This window comes from Biomphalaria glabrata, chromosome 17 (genome assembly GCF_947242115.1).
Source record: "Biomphalaria glabrata chromosome 17, xgBioGlab47.1, whole genome shotgun sequence".
Classification (NCBI taxonomy): domain Eukaryota; kingdom Metazoa; phylum Mollusca; class Gastropoda; family Planorbidae; genus Biomphalaria; species Biomphalaria glabrata.
The window spans coordinates 23416539-23440776 of NC_074727.1; the positions used below are offsets into that span (position 1 = coordinate 23416539).

General features: G+C 36.1%; 3 protein-coding genes across 4 annotated transcripts; 2 read left to right on the forward strand and 1 right to left on the reverse strand.

Moving 5' to 3' along the window:
- Positions 1–597: 597 nt before the first annotated feature.
- LOC129923786 (uncharacterized) lies at positions 598–5200 on the forward strand. Its single transcript, XM_056016462.1, has 2 exons — positions 598–627; positions 3495–5200. Exon 2 carries the CDS (start codon positions 3554–3556, stop codon positions 4823–4825), a length of 1272 nt encoding a protein of 423 aa, XP_055872437.1. The 5' UTR covers positions 598–627; positions 3495–3553; the 3' UTR covers positions 4826–5200.
- Positions 5201–14237: 9037 nt separating this feature from the next.
- LOC129923546 (uncharacterized) lies at positions 14238–19299 on the forward strand. 2 transcript variants are annotated; one of them, XM_056014891.1, is made up of 2 exons: positions 14238–14319; positions 15634–19299. In XM_056014891.1, exon 2 carries the CDS (start codon positions 15724–15726, stop codon positions 17047–17049), a length of 1326 nt encoding a protein of 441 aa, XP_055870866.1. In that variant the 5' UTR covers positions 14238–14319; positions 15634–15723; the 3' UTR covers positions 17050–19299. The 2 variants fall into 2 exon arrangements, with proteins under 2 accessions (XP_055870866.1, XP_055870865.1); XM_056014890.1 differs by lacking the exon at positions 14238–14319 and adding an exon at positions 14368–14703.
- A 3623-nt stretch (positions 19300–22922) lies between these two features.
- LOC106079367 (uncharacterized) lies at positions 22923–24203 on the reverse strand. Its single transcript, XM_013240527.2, has one exon. It carries the CDS (start codon positions 24201–24203, stop codon positions 22923–22925), a length of 1281 nt encoding a protein of 426 aa, XP_013095981.2.
- Between the last annotated feature and the right edge of the window lie 35 nt (positions 24204–24238).

A 24238-nucleotide genomic window follows, 5' to 3' on the forward strand; every position in this document is an offset into this window, starting at 1 on the left:
GACAAATCGTTCACCAACAAATCGTTCACAGACAAATCGTTCACCGACAAATTGTTCACCGACAATATCTAGGGGTTCCCTAACGATGATCTAAGCCATTCTATGGTATTCTTAAGTGATGTAATACATTCTACTTAATTAATGATCTGTTTTTTTTTAGCGATGATTTATGGTTTTCTTCAGTGAAGATCTATGGTTAGCTTTAGTGATGATTTTTATAATTGACAAATTGAATATATTAGGACTACCATAAGCCATTCTATAATGTTTATTTTATTATTGATATTAAGCTTGCTTAGGTCATGATGAAACGGTTAGAAGTCATTATTTCATGTTTCAATGTTATAACAATGTCTAGTAACCAAAGAAACTGTACGATGCAAACTGTTCTACTGTGGCCCTCGGAATTCTGTTACAGTGTACAGTACTCTATTCACACAGCAATCTAAAACTTGTCAGCGTAAGGTTTTGGACAGGGTCTTATAATTTACACTGATTTATAGATCGTAAAAACAAGCTGAACTTCAGGATTAGTCTGTTATCTGGGTTGACTGGGCTCTTATCTTACTTCCGGTTGACTAATTCTGCTGCTGGAGAAGTGTAACAGTGTGATGTCTTTAAAATAAGGTAGGAAGAAGTTGTGTGAACATCTTGGGATATTTTGTATTAACATTTTAAAATTATTGTATCATATCAGTTTCCAATGCTATTTTAGAATATACAAATATTTAGAAAAAAAAATGTATGTATCTATTTTAGTATGAATGCATGTATGTATGTATGTATAAATCCATCAATCCATCAATCCAATCCAATCCAATCCAATCCAATCCAATCCATCTATCTATCTATCTATCTATCTATCTATCTATCTATCTATCTATCTATCTATCTATCTATCTATCTATCTATCTATCTATCTATGTGTGTGTGTTAATTAAGGCATGTTGGAGTATGTTTAGTTGTGTTTGACTATGGTTATAATCATGTATTTTGGAGTAATGGTGTTAAAGTGAATGAGCCTTTGTTTTTAGATGTATTGTAGCATGTGTGTTTATGTGTTTTTGAGTATATGTGTGCTTAGGTGTGTTTGAACATGTGTGTGTTTAGGTGTATTTGAGGATGTGTTTGTTTAGACGTGTTGGAGCATGTGTGTGTTTAGATGTGTTTGAGTACGTGTTTGTTTAGGCGTCTTGATTGAAAAAAATACGTCTCTCTAGGTCACTGTGCTCCTAGAAATTGTCATCAGTTACTAACTTGGATAGCCATGTATTGTTATTAGTTACTAACTTGGATAGCCATGTATTGTTATTAGTTACTAACTTGGATAGCCATGTATTGTTATTAGTCTAAAGTTACTGTTAAAGAAACATTTGAAAATCGGTTTTAATAGACATCTTCAGAAACTGAGTTTGAGATATAAGTGTATTTAATTCACTTATTAAGGCACTCTATATTGTAAGCCTTTCTTATTAGAAAAGTAAACGCCTAAACATAAAACTAAAATGTTATTTAACCTTGTTTGGGCCAATAAAAGAATATGCCTCCTGGAGTAATCGTTAACTTCTGTGTTACCCGTGCTTGTAATCGTGCTAGTATTTGTAATCGTGTTTGCGTTATCGTAGTCTGTGAATGGTGACCAGTCTGTACTGTGTTATTGTGTGTGTGTCAGTCGTGTTTGATTGAAATAAAGCCTTGTTTCTAAGGTTGTGAGATGATTTAGTTTGGGATCCATCAACTCAAGAAAACATTAAGAAACTAGAACCGATACTATATAGAGCAGTGGGATTTATAATAAATGAATTTGACAAGACTAACACCTTCAGTAATATCACTAAACTTAGAGAAACTTCAAGATAGAAGACTTTAAGTAGCAATTATAAGAAGGGTTGTCTTCGAGTCGGAAGATTAATGAGGAAAGCAGTACTTCCCGTGGCTACGTAGCCCCAGCTGCGACCCACATATTTTGCCACATTCTACGCAGGCATAACCATTGTCCGCCTGTGGTCGATTTATATTTTCTTTTCGCCGTCTGCGTCTGTCCTCGGCAGCGGATTTTCTTTTGGTCTTAAATGTGTATCCCGCGGCCTTTGTAAGTGACCTGCAGCTGTCTCGTTCTGAAGAGAGCCTGCAATCAGGTGCTCTCTTCTATGTCAGCCAAGGAAAGTTGACGCCTAAGCTGGTCTTTGAAGTGTTACCGAGTTACGTCGACCACCTTTTAGCTCACCAAAAAAGACTGCCTTTGTCATACGTTCGTCTCCCATACGAGATACGTGCCCTACTCAGCTAAGGCATGTTGGCATCTAACCTGGTCTTTAAAGCGTTTCCGTGGGGCAACTCTGTTACGTCGACCACCTTTTAGCTGACCAAAAAAGACTGATTTTGGCATATGTTCGTTCCCAAACCGAAGCCGTGCCCAGCCCATCGAAAATGTCGGACCATAAGAAGTCCTTCTATACTGTCCACACCGGCGTTCGCAAGGACATCCCTGTTTGTAGTGCGGTCTTGCCACCTAATGTCCAGTAGCAATTAAACATAAAACATTAAACCATATTCTTGAAATACAAAACAAAATGAAAATAAAATACCCATAAGACACAAAGAGAAAGGCAAATTCCTTGTTCGATATGCTAGGACAAAGTTGTACTAATGCTCCTTCTTTCCTAGTGCTAATAGAGCATGGAATGGATTGCCTGAGTCAGCCAGGAAAACCAGTGACATGGCAGAATTTAATTTATTGACTTATATGCATGACATGATTGACCTAGGAACATGCGTACTCATCTTCTATTTTGAAGTAATGTCTGTATTTCATAAGATAAGACGTAGCGGCTGTATTTCATACGATAAGATATTTCAATTCCACCTATTAGCTTACACTATCTTTATAGTCACATGTACAAAGGTGAAAGGTCACAGGCACAATAAAAAAAACAAAAAGTAAAAATAAATATTTAAAAATAAAAGAACAAGGCTTATATAGTGGGAAGAACTCCACAATACCTCAATATGTTAAGACTTATTTCCCCTTTTCGATATAAAACAAAATTATCTAAGTAACATTATTTAATGAATTAATTGGTTAACATTTTGATTGATACTTGCGTTTACTAAGAGCAATGAATAATTGTGCAAAGTTGCAACTTTATCCGAGAATGGCAAGTTGGAGGAATGTTTTCAACATGTGTACAGACAAACTGACAGATTCAATATAAGCTTTGTAAAAAAAAAAACCCAAGCAAAGAATTTAATAATTTATTTCAAGCTAAAACGTCACAAATCGTAGTATGGCTGGATAGCTAAGTTGATAGATTGTCGCGCGAATGACTTGGGGTCGATCCCCAAGAAATTTTATTTTCAACGGTGAGTTATTCGAACATAAAGTTGATAAAGTAAGAATTGATTTTTTAAAATTATTTTTTTTATATTTTATATCTATATTTATATTTTATACTTATTTTATTTTAATATACATTTTTTTGGCCGAATTTCAGGTGATCGAATGACCGACGAAAACAATGCCTCTGACTAACTGTCTCGTCATATTCTTCTAATGAAAGTCTGGGAATTCCAAGAAGATAGAACGAAAAGAATATATACAACGTATAATCCAGCCCTGATCATGGAGTACAGAACGTACTATGGGGACAGCACCAACACAGCACTTTCTGTCGTGTTCATTCTCTTGATAGTCTTAGTGAACGGAGCGCTCGTGGCTCTACACGCCAGAAGGAAAGGCTTCTATAAGAACAACAAGTCTATGATAACAATCTCCATGGCAATAGGAAATCTTGTTTTGGCCATGTTCCCTTTGATTGTCCTGGCCAAATTCTACAACGAGGATGATTACCTCCCTTCCACTTCGCTGCAACTCAGAGTCGCTACCTACATTGTGATGCTCCACTTCATAAATGTTCATTGTCTGACTCTTCTAGGAGCAGACGCTTTAATAAAGAAAGCTGTGCCTGAAGCGTTTAACAAACTGGCATTAGCGTTGCTGACGTGTAGTTTACCTTGGATCTTCAGCATTTGCCTCGTTTTGCCTCTATATATAGATACGGATTTATTATTGAGCCGTTTTATACTTTTATTGGTCTTGTTTCCTTTTTTCACACTAACCTCATTAATTAGTAATATAGTTTCTGTTATCATGACAAAGAGAATGTTAGGGTATCGGCAAGGTGTTATAATCAATCTAAATCAACCAGTTCTATTTACGAATATAAACCAAGTGGGACAGTTACAATACCTTAACCAGCAGCCACTCAACGGTTCTCAATGGAATGTATCAAGTTACCCAAATCTCAGTAATGTAGGTTTGGCTGAAAGTTCAACGAACGTTAACAGACGTGATGATATACTTACATCGCAGCAGACGTCAAATCAACATGAACACTGGACTTCCACGTCCATGGAGCCTGCAACTCAGGCATCACAAGTCAGTCACGCTAACCAACAGCCAATGAACACATGGGCGCTTCCCGATATTTCAAACTCTACCACAGTGGCGCCTGGAATTGTAACTTCTCAAGGTCATTACCAGCAACCAAATCCTCCCACTGTCGCCCCTAGCTCCGACAATGTTGAGGGTTCAGCGCCTAATTTAAGACACGAAATAATACAACTGGTGTCCAGCATTTTGCATCTCCTAATGGTCATGCCATCTTTATTCATTACTAGCTACGAGAACGCTTTTTTTGACTGTGATAATGAGATTTGTCAAGCTATCATGTGGCTGCAATTCGCCAGTTCGATACTTATTCCTATCATATTGCTACCGACAACGTATTTTGAGAATAGGAGACTCAAAGCGTTTTTTTTCTAAAGTCAGCGTTTCAATTCCAAGATTTATCCATAGACTTTTGGGAACTGAAAACTAAACATAGACAAATGAAAGCCAAACATTGACAAATGAAAGCCCAAACTAGACAAATGAAAGCCCAAACTAGACAAATGAAAGCCAAACATAGACAAATGAAAGCCAAACATTGACCAATAAAGACCAAACTTAGACAAATGAAAGCCAAACTTAGACAACGGCTTTATTGAATGTTGTATAGAGTTACTTTGTGTAATCATTATTGCCGTTGTCATAAGTAACGTGACCTACATATTTAAGAATGAACTAGGTTCGCATGACTAAACCTAAAGGCGAGAGGTCAGAAAATAAAATGGGATGGGCGAGGGTGAATTAAGAGAAGAAATAAAATTCACTTCAGCCCTTGAGTCAGCGGGACCGTTGGGGCAGCACACATGATCTATCAACCGTCTTTCTCCATTCTTCTCGGTCTCTTGCCTAAAATAGAATCTCTTTGAATGACAGGGCCGGCCATTCTTAATGCCGTCTTCCCTTTGGTATGCTTCACCCCCCCCCCAAGCACTGTGCCTTTACAAGCCCTTAGAACATCAGATGCAGAAGACATCATTAATAAAATACATTCTGCTTGGTTAGGTTGTTTTTTTTATTTACACAACTATATTATTTATTTATTTTGTTTATTACTTTATATTTATTTCGTTCCAATTGATTATCCATAGAAACCACTTGTGCATCTCGGGGAAGGGAAGAGCGAATTTTAGTAGAGATCCCACAATTCCTATACCCCCTTTTTTTTTAGTTATGTTAATAATATATACGAATTATTTATATTTCAATCTATTTTTGGATTATATCACCCACACCAGTGTGTTGGCTAATCAGGTTGGGTGGGGTGATTGCACCAATCCCGCCCCCACTACACCCTTAACTTTCGAGTGGGGCGGTCCAATGTTTTTGTAGCAATAACAGTTTATTTACATTAATAATAAGAAGGCTTGTCCTCGAGTCCGAAGATTAGTGAGGAGTGCAGTATTTCCCGTGGCTGCGCAGCCCCAGCTGTGACCTGCATATTTTGCCACATCCAGGGCAAGCATAACCATTGTCCGCAGGTGGTCGATTTAGATTTTCTTTTCGACGTCTGTGTTTGTCCTCGGCAGCAGATTTTCTTTTGGTCTTAAATGGGTATCCCGCGGCCTTCGTGAGTGACCCCCAGTTGTCTCGTTCCGACGCCGCATGCAGCCAGGTGCTCTCTTCTATGTCAGCCAAGGAAAGTTGACGCCTAAGCTGGTCCTTAAAGCGTTTCCGTGGGACGCCTCTGTTACGTCGACCACCTTTTAGCTCACCAAAAAAAAAAGACTGCCTTTGGCATACGTTCGTCTCCCATACGAGATACGTGGCCTGCCCAGCGTAACTGTCAGACCATAAGAAGTCCCTCAAATATCTAAAGAGCGTTTAGCCATCGTTCTGTTGGTTTCTTTTGCTGACCAAAAAAAAAAACCTACTACAAAAAGTCTCGCTTCACATGAAGATAATATTAAGATAAAATATACGCGTAATAAAGATATACTTACACTACTTGTATCTCGATTGTCACTCACACTTCAGTATCGGCCATTGCCCCCCACATTTTTTATTTTACTAAATTTGACCAGTCTTTTTAAGTAGGATGCAAAATTAGATGTAGATGTCAGGAGAATGTGTTTCCGCGGCAGTGAAGAATGAAAAGAAAACACTAAAAAACGCTTGACTTACCGCCTACAGGGCTCTCCCGCCAGAGGTCGAGTACTACAGACCTCTTTTGCGTTTATACATAGGGTTAAGGTTTACTGGACGTTAGTGCTTGGGTTTGGAAAAATATACCCCCCCCCCTTTTCAAAAGTACTGGATCCGCTAGTGATAAAAGCAACTCATAATAGAATTCCGATATCATAAAATAGAATAATCGGGATTTTCAGACTTACAGTTAATCACAGTAATCTGCTCTTTAATTATCTTTTAATTTTTAAGATCGCATGTATTTTACCTAAACAATACAATACAATGGAGAGAAAGGGAGACAATGCGGCAAAGAGATCTGAAGAAATACAAGGAGACCTAGAAATTAGATTGAAAGAGATTTTAAAATAAATAGACAGAATAATGAATGTCCAGGCGCTTATTTAAAGATAACTGTTGCCAACTTAAAAAATGAAAATTATTTTGCACTACAGGCGAAAGAGCTTAAAAATTATATTTTTCTTCTATTTTTATAATAATGTATTTTATTGCTGTAGCCATGGCGACATGCATAGCAGAAATTGAAAAAAAAACAACTATCTTATTGGTGTATCCAGTATACAAAACAATGGAGATGTGAACTGTGCTTTTTTTTTTATTTTAGAGAGATGCATAATCATTCTAGTGCTTCTTTCAGCTCTGCAGAATCAAGTGTTCTAAATTCTTCTGTTGATAGCACAAACTAATTTTAGTAAGAAGAAAGTGTTAGACTTTCATTCAATGATTTTAAAAAGGTATTCACTCTTTCTCTCCTAACTGACGATGCCAACGTTGATTCCAAACAATTACGGAGAGAAAGAGTTAAAAGTAAAAGATATTGTTCAAATCTGTTGCTTAATCCTGCTTGAATGAGTTAGCAACAGAGAGTTTCAGATTGTCGTTCTACACCTTGTTTAGTTTATCTACAAAATCTTCAATAAAAACAAGAAAATTTAAAGTAATTGTATCAATTAGTTTGGATCAGTCATGTCATTAAATTTGAAATAGATCTAGACCTAAACTAAAAATAATGAATCTGTTCAATGTTTTTACCAATTGTTCTTGTTTAGTGTAGTTTCATGCTTTTAGCTTTCTCAATACACTATGATCCGATCCTTTATTTAGACATGATAGGAAGAGGGGGAAAAAGGGTATCTGTGTCAACATTACCGTGATTGTTTTATAAATGTATTTTATAAAGAAAAAAGTTATTACTTGAATTCTTGCTCGAAGACTATAGGCTCCCCTAGCCATTACACTATGATTACACTAACCACTGTGTTGGCGAAGTGCTGATAAAAATAGAAGGTTTAGTTGTTATTGTTAGTTTCAAACTTTTAAGTGACGACCTAATTCTCTACACTAAGTGCAAAGTGGACTAATTCAATTTATACCGTTACAGGGCCGGTCCTACAGTTTGCTCTTAGTCTAGTCTGGATAGGGATTAGGATAATAAGTGAAAATAAAGATTTCTTTTTGTTTGAAAATAAATACGTCTTTGCATTTTGTTCATACTTTACTAAGTACAAAATCACGGTCAAATTAAATGACGAGCCATCTACAATAAGCCGATACACATTCAGATCTGCCTTTTAGATTTACTTTCGAAGAGCATAATATCGCTTTTGAATTTTTTAAGAGATCGAGATAGATCTGTATTTACATGCCACTGACTATAGCATTAAATAAGTATTTGAACTTCTTGTTTTGGTTAAAATTCGCCTAATTATTTTATTAAATGAAAGCTGACATTGCCGTTGTTTTTAATCGCGAGTAGGATTGGCGTTTTCCATATTGAATGGCACCCCAAAATGACTATTTTGTCTATTTTTCAGAACATTTTTATGAGTTTTCAAAATATTTTAATTATTTCAGGAGATTTCTAGGAGCTCCTGGAAAATCAGGAGGCAGCGAAAACCCTGTAATAAGTTAAAATGGTTTAATTTAATAATTTACAACTATTGTGAGCGCTGGGCCCATGAAAGTGTGGGGACCACTGCGGCCGTATAGGTTTCTGTGCCCTAAGCCGGCCCTGATCTGTCAGGTACAACTGTATGGCTTGTCTGATACCAAACAACATTGATTATAAAGAACAGACTTTTTTGTGAAAAAAGAAAGGTTTATATTTATTTGCATACGTATTATTTTTTTTTAGTTTTTCTTTCATTGGGAGACTATATCGAGCAAGATGGGGTGAAGGTGAAATCCTATTTTAAAAGCGCTTCTCGTTCTTGTGTCAGGCAGACAAACCGAGACCAATCCGATCCTAGCGAATCTGATCCGATTTAATTTTTAATATAATGAGCAAAACAATTACAAAAGTTTGGAAAAAGCCGCTATTAGGTTTGTGCAAAATGTCCGTCTGTCCGTCTGTCTGTCTGTCACACTCAGATCTCGAAAACTAGAAGAGATATGAAAAATATTATTTCATCATTAAATGCGGCTTGAAAAGTTTAGGTGCAACGGCTACTTTTGGTTTTCTAAAAGCAAACCGTTTAATTTATAAAATTAATTATGCAAGCGATTTTTTCATAAAAATACACCAATTCTAAAACAATTACGTAAATGTAAGGGAGGCAATGTTACAATATGCTAACAAAGATGGACAATTTTTGTGTATTTTCAGTATCACTAAGTCAAATATATTTTTAAAATGTACACGAAATATTTACAACAAATATAAATAATAGTTAAAGATGTTTTTTCTGGTCAACTAGCTGCTAAAATTAAAAGAAAACATTTCTGTTTGTTTATAAAGGCTAATAATGCATTTTGTATGTAAATATCACGCACATTTTATTTAATGGACTTTTTATGCAGCGATTTTCGTGCAGTAGCGTAACGTCGCTACATGACCAGGTGCTAAACCAATTCCTTAAACTTTTAAAAAAAATCAGATTTTATTTATTTTTTGTTTAGTGCCCCCATCCAAATAAAAGAAGATTATTTTTGTGCGTTTTGTCTGTTGGTCGGTCTGTCCGTCACGATTAGATTAAAAAAACTAGAACTCTAAAAGCTATTGAAAATCTGTTTACACTTTAATGTTCCTCCCGTAACATCTCAATAGTTTTAAGTATCTAAAAATTGATTGTTCCGGATTTTATTTTGTGTGCAAAACTAATCAACCCCAACAAATGTTTGTTTGCTCTTCTAATTTATATTACATTCAATTTCCATGCTTAAACGTTGCAAAAACACATTATAAATAATATGTTGTTCCGTTTTTTATGTAAATAGCATATTAATGCTAAATCAAAATCTCTATACTGACTTATATTTCATTAAGTGTAAAAATGTTCCGGATATTGTTTTATAAAGCATGAATTATGCCTAATGATTGTTTGAAATCGCATAATTTACTAATATTACACTTATATTATTTGACAATGCGTCACTATAATTTGGTTATCAATATCAAATTGTTCCGTATTTTCATCTTTAAACAAATTTTTAAAATACCGACAATAGGTTGTTCAGGGCTTTAAAAAAAAAAGTAATTTACTAGAATTGATTACTGCAAATTACTTTTTAGACATTTTTTTTTCTTGCTAAAACATAACATAGAAGTTTTGTAATCGATTAAGAAAGTTCCGGATTTTGTTTCTTACAAATCGTCGCCAGAAATTTCCGAATTTATTTAAAAATCTACTAACGCCAAATAATTGTTTGAACTCCCTCTTCTAATTAATTAACAAATAATCTTCTCATTTACGAAATAATGTTTTTACGGATTTTTATGAAAAATATTTTAACTCACTACTCTCTTACAGTACATTTAACTTTCTACCTAAAACATTATAAAATCTAATTATCGTTAATATTATGTTCCGATTTTTAAGGAAAACAGAATCCAAACACCAAAGTAAGGTATGAAAATCTCTCCACATGGCTGTAGTACATCTAATTTTTATACGAGACCATCCAAAAAATTTAATTAACGGTATTTCATTTAACTGAAATTCTCTTTTTCTTTTACTATTTGTACAAACATCCGGAACAATCAATTATATAAACTTTTCAATTGTGTTCATACCTAAAAATTATTGAGATGTTTTGAAACGTAAAATAAAGGTTAATCAATTTTTAATAACTTTTAGTTGTTGTTTTTTTATATCAAGATGACGGACAGACCGACTGACAGACAAAACGCAAAAACAATGCGGCTTTGATCCTTTTTAAATAAATTCTATTAGAACTCAGTGCACCAATGTCTATGAACCCTCGTTAAATATCTCGTGTAAATAAAGACATTTTTTTTTATGGTACCGGTACTAGCCTATTGTGAGGTAATGGAATTTTTTTTTCTTTGACGTCATATGAATGGACTCTTTAAATGTAATGTTAAAAGAACGCACTCGGTGCAAATACTCCTTCTTCCCTAGTGCTATTAGAGCATGGAATGGGTTGCCTGAGCTAGCCAGGAAAACCAGTGACTTGGCAGAATTTAAGTCATTGGTTAATATGCATGACTAAATGCATGACGCGTAGGACGTAATCATCTTCTTTTTTGAAGTAACGTCTGTATTATATAAGATAAGATAAGATAAGATACTATTTTTTATTTAATTTAAATTTAAATTTACGGCAAATGAATCTTTGAAACATTATTACTTTTGACCATCAAAATTAAATCACCTCTTGAATATTATTTGCGAATATGCAGATCCGACAGGGATCCGACTTCGACGGGGGCCGCCTCTGAGTTTGTGTAACACAAACTCTCTTTGTAATCTTGTTTTTTTTTTGTTATTATTTTTAGTTGCGTTCTTTTTACAAGTTACTTAAAATATTTTTAGCCACTTTGTAAATATTTAAAAAATAAAATAAATGAGTAAGTTCCTTTTAAAAAAAAAATAAGGGAAAAAACTCCGCACTTACAACTAACTCTCAATAATGCAGAAGTTTTTTTCCTTATTCGATATGAAACAAACTGTTTAATACTTAAATAATACTTATATAACTAATTGGTTTATTTTTAGTGGCCCCCGAAAGAGGAAATGACGCTATTAATTTTGTGTGAAATGTCTGTCCGTCTGTCCGTCCGTTCTTCCCGTTTAGATCTCGTAAACTAGAAAAGATACTGAAAATCCGTCATCAAAATATTTTATCAAAGTTCTGATGCAACGGCTACTCTCTTTTCTGTTCTAAAACCGAAAAATCAAATTTTTAAATCACTTATGCAAGCAGTTTTTTCATAAACATACACCACTTTTACAACTATTCACTATTAATAGTAATAAACACCGGAGGCTCCTTAGTAGGGGAAATTGCAATCCACCATATTTTTAACACATTTATGCAAATGGTGTTAGACTTTTTGTTAAAAGAATTATTTCTTTTACATTTGTATTGCTACGTTATGTAAGTTCTGTCCTACTAACTACTACATTTATCCAGAAATAATGTTTATTTTTTTTAAGAGAAAAATATTAACGAAAGGAATTTTTTTTTTAAGGAAATGTTTTTTCTTTCTTTTGTTTGAGTATTTGACTAAGAGATTGACCCTTTACAAAACAATTAGATCAAATAGATATTCATTATAAGACATAAGTTAGGCCAAGTTCACATAAAACTCCACTTTCACTTTCACCTATCCTTTGGTCTGCTGGACCGATGGGACACCACACAAGATCTGTCAACCTTCTTTCTCCATTCTTCTCTGTCATTTGTCTTTGATATAATTTAATTCTGATGCTATTTCTGAAAATACTACCTGCCTTTTTACCTGCCTGGGCGGATCACTTCCGGGGCCGAATTTGAGTTTGTGTTTCCACATAAAATGTCTTTGTAACCTTGTTTTTAATGGATTCATGTTTTATTAGGTACAATAAATTATTATTTAAAGTTTCAACTTGATCCGAGAATAAATGTTGGAGAATAACGTGTTGAATTATCTAAGGAGACGAAACCTTACACATTTAACCATATCTGTGAATAACAAAGGATTACTTACCCTTGTTGGTATATAAAATAATTACCAGTAATTAATCGACTAATAATAATTGGTTGCATTTTTTTTTAAATTTATGTCTTGTCAATGCCAATGAATAATTGTGCTAAGTTTAAACTAGAATGTGCACGTGAGAAACGTTTTACCAGACCAACAGACAGACAGACAGAGTGAATTGATATAAGCTTTGTGAAAAAATATATATTCATTAGATTGGCAATAAAAACGCTGAATTTGTGCAATGTTGTTACTGAACGTAAGCAAGCGAGATCAGGTGTCAAGTCAAATACACTGAAGACTGAAGAGTTTATCTATCTTATACACCGATACACACAAACACAAACTGATATATATATATATATATATATGTTTAAAATTTAAAGGAAAGAATGTTAAGATGTCCCATAATTCAATAGATGAATGTTTTGAAAAGCAAAAACTAGGTCAGGTTCTTGTATTTGTAGGATAAGTGTTTTCGTTACTTGGAAAGTTATGATTCATGGGGCGCACCTTTGGCGTGTTATAGGGCGCACTATAGGGCGTAACATAGGGCGTAACATAGGGAGTAACATAGGGAGTAACATAGGGAGTAACATAGGGCGTAACATAGGGCGTAACATAGGGCGTAACATAGGGATTAACATAGGGAGTAACATGCAGTGCATCGTTGGGTATATCATTGGGTGAACCGTTTAGCTTTCAAAACTTGCATTTCTAATATTGCACTCGCTAAGTTTTTTTAAAGCAACAAACGAGTTTCAAGTCTTAAAAGATTTTTTTTACCTGAAGGCTCTTAGGTAAAAAAAAAATGCCCCACTCCCACTGCATTCAAATGTTTAATGTTCCCCTCACCTAAACCCCCCTCCCCCATATGACGTTCTACATTGTTGAATCAATATTAACTAAAATATAATTTAATTATATATTAGTATTTTTATTATCATATTATTAGTATGTGTAAAATGTGCTAATATTCATTCTCTGGCACTGTCAGGATCGAGCTTCGTTAGAGAGAAACAAAATTCATTGCAGTCCATTTATTATTATTATTATTATTATTATTATTATTATGTAAAGATATCCCGTTCAGGCCAAGCCAGGTTTGTGGTAGACGATGTAAAGCGATGGCTAACGAGGAAGTCAAAAAAACAACAACCATATTTATTTTCCCTACGTATGTCAGGTACTTGGGGCTCAGGGGGGTCCTGAAAAATCCAAAGCTGTAATCCCAGTCTCCATAAGGATTCCAAATCGAGAGCCTTCTATTCGGAAGCCCAGCTCTTTATCTCTCCACCACCACACCCAATATTATTATTATTTCTTTTTTTAGTGATATATAAGGCCAGACGACAATTCCATAAATTCTTTTAGGGTGCCTGGCCTCTGAAAAAGATGGTAGGTGGTTGTGATGGTCACATAATACCATCATAAGCCGATGGCCACAGAAACATAGAACTTACGATCAACTTTAAAAATACCCACTGTCTAGTCTAGAAGGATCACTGGGGACTCAGAAGCTGTTTTTTTTTCTTATTGACAAGACGTTGGCCCAGAGGCGTCGCTTGTGCTGGTGCGGTTCGCAACACAGTACTTGTGGTCCCCCTCCCATTTCCAGCAACGCCACTATGTAGGCCCACTTAAAAATGGACGACTAGCTTAACTTACCAACTGTATTAAAAGGTGTATCCCTAGCATACTGGTTTGATATTTGCAGGGGCCATGAGGTATTTTTGTTGATAAGAGAAATATCTCTGCATTCAAATATGCCATGTGTTTACATTTAAACACTGAACAGGTATTTAACATTTTTTTTTACACTCCAAGTAAGTACATTTAAAAAAAAGACTATTTGAACTACGAGAGCTGTTGAATTAAGACTAAATAATCAGAAGAACACAACCAGAACATTTCAAATGTGTATTTTACAAGAGACATTGAAACAGCTCTCATGTTGTGATAGAGCACACAGCTACCCGGCAGGAAAAAAAATTATTTACATGAGATTTTAGAAAAGTTTTTGTTCAGCCCATAAGAGGATATTATATCTGTTTCTGGAAAAGCTAGTTGTGGTGTAGGGTGCTCTTAGCATTGCGCTAAGTGTGGATAACTTGCACAACGAGTGCCACACTTTTAACAGAGCCGCAACATCTCACAAGTGAAACACGCAAGATAAAGTAAGGTACGTTCAATAGGCAGCTACAATCATTGGAATACGTTAACAAAAAGATATAAGAAATACATAAAAAAAAAAGCTTATATTATTATTAAGCGTACTTGCATCAATTATTTTGGATCAGCCATGTAATTTAATATGTAATAGATCTAGACTAACAATAAAAAAGCATTTCTTAAAAACAAAAAAAGAAAAAAAAAGGTTACAAAAACAGTTTGTGTGGAAACACAAACTCAACATCGGCCCCCGAAATGGTCCACCCTGGCAGGTAAAAAGGCAGGTTTCAATATTTTCAGAAAGAATATCAAATTAAAATTCTATTAAAGTCAAATAACAGAGAAGAAAGAAGAAAGAAGGTTGACAGATCTTTTTCGTGTTGCCAATATATTTAATATTGTTAGAAGAATAAATCTTTTTTAGTTTCTCTTTATTACAATGTAACATGTTATTAATTTTGAATGTATGGATAAGGATAATAATTATTATTAAAAAATATATAAGTGTATGCTAAATGAATATATGAAGATCCTGAGGTTGAGGGGTAAAGCACTTGGAACCGGAAGTCCCGTGTTCGAATCCTGGTGAAGACTCTAGGAGGACCACTTCGGGTGCTGATTTTGAGTTTGTGTTTCCACACAAACTGTCTTTTGTAACCTAGTTTTTACTGCTTTCTTTCTTCTTTTTGTTTTTTTATTATCCCTTGAAGAATTAGCAAGCTGATAAAAGAAATTACAAAACAAAAGGGGGGCGCAAAGATTCTTATATGGTTTTTACAATGTAAAGTTTATCAATGCTTCCGTATTCTATACAGCGGATGCACCAAAAACATTGCTATTTAGGGCTTTGTCTCCATTTTATAAAAATCTCCAATTAGTTTTAATGAGATTTAATTCGTATTGAATTGTCAACTTTAAAAAAACTCATTTTCCCTTTCAGACTAACACTTCCAACGATACGGCCTACAGCCCCATACCCGAGAAATAACGCAATACTGAGAAACATCTTAGAAGAAGACAGGACTACATCATGACTCTATCGGCAAGTAACAGCCAATTTTGCGCTCTCTTCATCATCTTAATTGTCTTTGTCAACGTATCGCTTATCGTTAAGCATGTCCGGAGAGGCGGCTTCTTTGACAAGTGCAAAGTTATGATCCTTCTCTCCATGGCCACCGGGAATATCGTGCTGGCCTTGTTTCCTTTGGTTGTCCTGGCCAGATTTTACTACGAAAAGAACTACGAGCCTCCATATGGATTGAACGTAGTCACCTCCTCCTACGTCAGCCATCTTCTGCACTTCGCTCACGTGATCTTTCTGATTCTGCTTGGGGCGGAACCAGATATCTTGGCCAGGAAATCCCTTCCGGCTTCCTTGAGTAGACTTGCAACTGCCTTGTTGATGAGTTGTCTTCCTTGGGTCATCAGCGTAATTCTAGTAATGCCTCTGTTCATGGTTGGATATAAACTTCAACATTTCGCATCACCAATTACACTTTTATCAATGTTTTGTTTCCTGACGTTAACCTCCATAATAAGTGTCATTATTTTCATACGCCTTAAGCAAACAATATTTGCACAAGTTGTGCTCAGACATCAACAGCGAGGAGTCAATCTCAACACAGACCAGGAAGGGGCACCAGCTTACTTCATCCAGCAAGTCTCAGTCGTAACGCCCGAGCAACAAAACCATTGTCGAGACTCTTACCAACAAGGGCCTATCATGAATCCGAATCAATCCACTGCCAGTGGCACTGTCTCAAATGAGTATGTAGAGTTTCAGGATCTGGTTGATTCAGGTGTTTATCAAAATAATTATTTTGAACAAAACCTAATGCAGCAATCTCATAACTATGTTAACATCCCTAATCCGTATGATGAAATATTGAGTCAACCACTACCGCAGAGCCAAATACATACTCTAACCGATTACCAGTCACCCTTCCCGTCTATGCATCAACCACTCTACCGGCCACAGTTTCATCTACCAGGTATTCCTCTTACACCTTCTGCTCCTTACGAAAGTATACGTGAAGGAGCGCAGCAGGTGGCTAGTCGATCACGGCAACCGTCATCTAGCAACCACAATGACAATGTAGCCCGGGGAGATACCTTTGAACGCCCCCAAACTCCAGAAGTAATGGAAAACTTTCGGCTAAATTCGAAGAAGGAAAACGCCGTTTTACTGACTCTCTGCATCTTAAATGGCTGTATGGTTATTCCTAACATGGTATACTCAGCTCCCCATCATAATCTATTCACGCAACTCTCCAATGAAAGCCAAGGATTATTTTGGCTTCTGATCTCCAAATCACTTTTAATGCCCATTTTACTTTTTGTTTATTCGCATAAGTAAAACCTCAGTATTTTTCCGACTTGAGGCGAAACACATCAAAGGGCGGTGCGACATGCCGTCAAGAGACAAACTTTCAGTTATGTTGCCATTGTAATTAAACTTTTGTATAGAATAAAAAAAAAATGTAAAAAATATACAATGTTTTTTAAATGAGCAACATGAAAAACATATTTGCGAATTTTAACAATTTTAATTATAAAAAAATAACAAGATCATACGGGACGGACGGACAGACAGACCGCACAAAATTAATAGCGTCTATCACCCTTTCTGGAGCCGCTAGAAATGGTGCTTTAACTTTTTAAGTAGGGTAGAAAACTCGTATGCGTACTACAAGAGTTCCGCTGACGCCTTTTCGTGAATATAAACAGGCCTGCTAAAACACAGACACGGTCATATCAATTGGCGTCTCTTGGGTGGCGTCACTCGGTGCGGTTAGCTCAGGGTAGGAGGAAATGTCACGGGTAAATGGATATAAGTCTTTCAGCTCTCATATCTTTAATGCCCTTATTTCTTAATTTGCTAACTTTGCAATATAAGGGCCTGGCTGTTATCTCCTGTTTACCTTAAGTCAACACATATATTTTGAGAAAGATATCACTAGGCATTTTTGTTTTATTAAGTGAAAGCGTTTTCTATATTCCATATTTTAACTTCTACGTCACTATATAGAATTGTTTGTAATATTTGAATTATAAGCAAACAGATACAATAACATACAAATCTGCATATGTACTGACAGATTTATGAGTGTCTATCTATAATGTATATTTCCTACATAGAATTTCTGTATTTATTAAAAAAAATTTTTTTATCCAAATGTTTGTTTTTTAAAATTCCGATTTTGTTTCCTGGAAGTGTTATCGACACTGCTTGGTATATGTTTAAAATTATGGACAACACACCTCCCCTTTTGACTCTATATTGGGATAGTCATACCTGGTGGAAAACCTAATAACATCAAGCTTTTTGGTGTAAGCGGTGCACAATAGAAAGAACGTGTTGATAGGCTTTGCTTTTAAAATCCATGATAGTTCTTATGCACATTTTAGCACAGCAGAAGCTCTTTTGTTTGCAACTTTGATTGAGTCGGCAATTAGGAAGTAAGAGTCCCTGGCATTGTTTATTTGGATACTCTTCAATTGGGCAGATGTTGTAAAAGTCATCAGTGTCTTTGGCCGACGATTTACAAGGAGGTCGTACGGTCAGCACAACGACCAATCGCCTTTTCTTTCTCCTTCTAATGTCATGCCCATTGGTTCAAAATCACCGAGATTCGAAACTGTGACTCATCGATTTGAAAGCTACCCCCCCCCCCCACTGTTAGATATACACGCAACTGGATGAGAAGTTACCCATTAACAAAATTACGTTGTAAATGTATACGTAAACAAACATATCAAGCTAAAAATGTTGTAAACATAGGAAAGTAACATTTTAAAAGTTTTAAAACAAACAAAATATAAATATAAAAAGATTCAATAGCTCCTGATCTTAAAAAACGGAAAAAAACTTATATAAAGGAAATAAATGTATATTTATACACACAGTATTTATCTCAATACTGTAAGATTTATCTCCATTTTTCTATATTAAACGAAATTGTCTATAATTTCTCAGTTATTTCTCGTAAAGTTTCTATTGCTTTCAACTAAGCAATCAGACTTTCCAAGTGAGCTTTGCACAACCAAGTTCCTCTATTACCGGCAAGTTAATGATTTCTACATAAGACGGTGTTGGTAGTCGGTCCGTAGCTTGTACAAGTATATTTAAATGAACTAACGTTTAATTAACCTAAACAAACTACTTTTTTAAAAACAAAACTTAATTTTTACTTTTATTATTAACTAGCCATATTTTACTCGCGGCCCGCGGGTCTTAATTTGCGTATCATTGTTGATATAGTCACTGAGAGTGTTTTGTAAATAATCAAACATATTAATAATGTTATAAGTAAAGTGAATGAGTAAATGTAAAAATAGTATGAATGGAGCTATCAAAATAACTTATCGACCTAATCCATTTTTTCAAATAAAAACATTTGCTTGTAGGCCTACATATATTTGATTAAAATTTGAAATGAATACACTTCATTTTGTATGTTCATGTGTTAAAGTATAAAGTAGATCTATCATCTTTGAATTAGATCTTGAGTTAGAGATAGCTCTAGACTAATGTAGAGTTAAATATTGGCTTGGATAGAGTTCGTTCAGCGCGTGCGTGGAGGCTTCGATCTGCGCATGCGTGACCTTTTTGTTAGATGTTCGCGACTCAAGAATGGAACTATTAAAATGTCTGTCAATACGGCTTCGCAGCTATAGCAAACGAATGAATGAAAAATGCTTTAGAAAAACAAAATTGAATATTAATTTGAATAAAATATGAAATGAATGGACTATAATTAGTATTTTCATGTGTTAAAGTAAAAAAACTATCTTTGCGAAGAGAAATTCTATTATCTTAGAGTTGAATTAGACCTAAGAAATAGAGGTGATTAGAGAGATGTGTAACATTTTGGTCTTGTCTGATGAAAGAATGTTCATCAGGACTTCTAAATTCGCAGATATAAGGAACGAATTTATGTAAAAATGCTTTCGAAACACAAATTTGAAGGTTAATTTTATTAAGTATTCAGATCAATAGACTATATTTTGTATTTTCATGTGTTAAAGTAATAAAAAATTCTATGCAAAGTGTAGTTTTAAAAATTAGATCTAGATCCTTTCGATCCAAATATGGTAAACATGGCCTAGATCCATGAAATACTAATACTTTCATAGAGTTGGGCTACTTTTTTTTGATTGTCTTTAGTTTGTTTTAGGGCTACAATGCATACGTCACGGTTCCAGTTAGTACCCAAGGAACATTTATGACAAGTTTTATCAAGATTGGTGAAACGGCTTTGATTTCTATGCCGGACATACATACATACATACATACATACATACATACATACATACATACATACATACATACATACATACATACATACATACATACATACATACATTCATACATACATACATATATACATCACTGGCGGATCCAGAACTTTGGAGTGGGGGGGGGGCGATTTTTTTCCAAACCCTAACCCTAACGCCCAGTAAACCCTAACCCTATGCATAAACGTGCATACAGCATATATATATATTCGATACGTGAGAATAAAATAAGACTTTCTCAATCTTCGGCGAAAAAAAAACAGAAAAAAAAACAGTCATAATGAGGCCTTTCTCTTGCAAGCTTGGGGGCCTGGGAGAGCGCTGTAAGCTTCCTCAGTGGGGTTCGGGGCGAAGCCCCGACGCCAAAAGCGTTTTCTTGCACTTTTCACGGCTGAAACGCTTTCTCCTGACATCTACAGCTCGTTACTTATTAGTGGGGTTCGGGGCGAAGCCCCGACGCCAAAAGCGTTTTCTTGCATTTTTCACTGCAGAAACGCATTCTCGTGATATCTACAGCTCATTTATTTATCAGTGGGGTTCAGGCGAAGCCCCGACGCCAAAAGCGTTTTCTTGCAATTTTCACGGCTGAAAAGCATTCTCCTGACATCTACAGCTCAATACTTATTAGTGGGGTTCGGGGCGGAGCCCCGACGCCAAAAGCGTTTTCTTGCATTTTTCACGGCTGAAACGCATTCTCCTGACATCTACAGCTCAATACTTATTAGTGGGGTTCGGGGCAAAGCCCCGACGCCAAAAGCGTTTTCTTGCATTTTTCACGGCTGAAACGCTTTCTCCTGACATCTACAGCTCGTTACTTATTAGTGGGGTTCGGGGCTAAGCCCCGACGCCAAAAGCGTTTTCTTGCATTTTTCACTGCAGAAACGCATTCTCCTGACATCTACAGCTTATTATTCATCAGTGAGGCTAGGGGCGAAGCCTCGACGCTAAAAGCGTTTTCTGGCATTCTTCACTGCAGTAACGCATTCTCCTGACCTATAGCTCATTATTCATTCTATTATAAAGGACCTTTTGAATAATGTGGAAAAATATTCTAATACATTTGTAAATACAACCGATTTGTTCTTTGAAAAGATAAGATACCCCACATATTTAGATTAAGGCTTTGAGGATCGCCGCCGAAAAAAAAATCGATTAATAATATTCAATAAAATTTAAGCATAAATTGTGAGTTATAGTCCTAAATTTATTTAACTAGAAAAATATGAGATAGAGTAAAGGTTGGAAAAAGTCGACTAGGAAAAGATTATCTGGCTTTTGAACTCATCTCAACCGTGACTGTTATATTGAAAAATTTCGTTTCAATTATAGTCTTTCTTAAAATAGTTATGATAAATTCATGTGAAATTACACAAACTCTGTCTGGAAAGGGGAAGGGCCTTAAAATGAAAACGATTAATACTCGCTCCTTTTTATAATTCCTGCTAATGATTGCATTTTGCATTAAAGAATATGGGTTGGGCGACTCGATGTAAGAATTTACTTTATAGCATATATAAATTATATTATATTAGTGACAGATTTTTTTAATTTTGTAATTTCTTACTATAATACAAAAAGAAAAAGTATTGGTTTGTCCGATAAGGGGAAGGTGATTGCATGTATCGCACTTCCACCTGTTTATATTATATAGATATTCGACTAATTTTGTTCACAGACTATGATTTCTCCATAAAAGTAGGACCGCCCCCCCCCACACACAAAGGGTTTAGATGGGAAGGGCGGTAGAGGTATTCGCTCCTCCCCTTCCAATCGGCCAACAGGTGAACGACATAATATAAAGACCGGTTAAAATACCAATAACAAGTTTTAATCATACAGATATTTAATTGATTCTGTTAGTAAGCTGTGATTTCTACATATAAATTGGACCGCCCCCCGCACTCGAAAGTTTATGGTGGGGGGGGGGCGGATTGATGGCATTGCCCCCTCCTGACCCTACCAAATCGGCCAAAATACTAGAAGGGGGGGGGGGCGAAATAATCTAAAAATAGGTTGAAATATAAAAAATTAGTATATATTATTAACATAAGTAATAAATTCGTATACAAATTGCGTGAATTCTATACTAAAATTTGTCCGCCCCCCCCGAGGGGGGGTCGGCCGAGTGGGTGGGGGGGCGATCGCCCCTACCGCCCCCCCCCTGGATCCGCCGCCAGTGATATACATACATACATGATGATACATACATAAATACGCCTTACTTTCTACTTTATAGTATAGATATATTGGAGGCGCAATGGCTGAGCGGTAAAGTGCTTGGCTTCCGAGACGGGGTCTCTGGTTCGAATCCTGGTGAAGACTAGGATTTCTTATTACGGGATGTTTGGGAGCCTTTGAGTCCATCAAGCTCTAATGGGCACCTGACATTGGTCGTTGTGCTGGCCAAAATGACTCCCTCGTTAACATGGACCACAATGTCTGCAAGGATAACCTTACGTTTTTTAAATACTAGATTCAACTTCAGATCTAATAGTAACAAAATAAAATAACGTCTTTAGTCTTCCACGTCTCTGATTTGTCCAGTTCAACTATCACCCACGTGACTTCTGAACATAAATTGTCTTCGATCAACGAGAAGTCTTATATTTGGTCTCTATAATTCCAGTAGTGACTAGAAAGAAACAATGCGATAATTCCCGCTTAAGCCATGAAAAATGTTGACTTTTAAAAACATTACAATATTCAAACCAGACTTTTCACTGTGTGGTACCGTAGTTAATGTTTTCCCCTACGATATACATCAAATGTCAGATTTCTAGGAAAATCGCTAGTGCCGTTTTCAAAATATTCGTCCAGAATCGAGTCACTTTCTATCTTTTACTTATGTAGAGTTTGCAAGTTAATAGGAGGAATAATGAAAACTCCATAACAAAATTAAAAAAAAAAGCTTATTTTCTGCATGTTCTTGCATCAGTTAGATTTTATAATTTTGATGGCAATCAGCAACGATCGAACCAATTTTCGAGTGGGTTTGTACTGAAATAAAACTATGGGAATCGATGCCGAGTGAAAGTATCGAAGCATGATGATTGCAGAAATAAGCCACAGCGGGAACATCTTCGCGTGGAACACGAGCAATGCTGAGACCACCATAAAGGCAGTTAGGTAGAGGACATGCAATAATACCAATGTAATGAGTATCCCAAAAGTTTTTCTTTTTCTGTTAGCTGCAGTCTTCGCTGGTAGGGCCGTAACTCTGCTTCTTGTTTGCATCATTACCACTGTGGACTGATCGACTTCACACGAGAGGTATGCTATTCTAACCCTCGTTAAAGTTATAGTAGATATCGACCTCTCTGATTCTATTAATTGTGAAATGCTCTTAATGTTTGGTTCACTTTTAATTGTTTCGTTTAAACTCTCAGAAGCTTCACTTCTAATTTTGTAAGATTTATTCGTCGTTCGACAGTCGTGGTCCACAATTTTTTCCCGATTCGCTATTTTAAGATTTCCTTGTTTCACTTTGTTTTCGTGCAATCTGTGCACTTCTTTCATGACGATAGCTGCCAAACCAAGGAACCCGACAATGGAAATGGAGACCGCGCTGGGCATGATAAGAAACACAAAATTTTGGCTCATGATCGCCACGCATACATGGCGCTCACGGAGGCAAACGAGCGTGTCCTCTAGTCCCTGCGTGTTCCAACCAAGTGCGGAGGATATAAAAAACAGGATTGTGGGAATTGCCCAGCTAAGTACAGCCATTGCATAACCAGTCTTTGACGTCATCATTCTGTACAGAAATGGTTTTCTCACCATAATGACGTTGTCTATGCACATGCAGATCGCGTGGTAAATAATTATGATTTCCGACAAAACTTCGGCGAACACTCTAGCGGTGCATAAACTACTTCCCAGACTCCACCGCCCGTTCAGAAGTATTTGTACAATGGCCAGCGGCATGCAGAAGCCGCCGATGACCAAGTGGGCCAAGGAGAAGGAGATGGAGAGAATGCTCTTGGTGTCGCTGTAGCCGCCGTGTCTGTCCGTTCTGTTGATGTACTTCCCGTGGTAACGGCTGTACACAAAGGCGGCGATGAGAAGGACGTTGGAGACGACGATGAAAGCGGCGACGAGGCTCATAGCAACAGCGACGACGAGAAGAAGCTCCGGGTGGGTCGTGAACCTAACGCTGGACTCGGACAAATCAACAGACACATTGTCACAAACAGTTTGATTCACGGTATCCATGGCAACCAAAAATCTATAAAAACAAAATTGTTTCG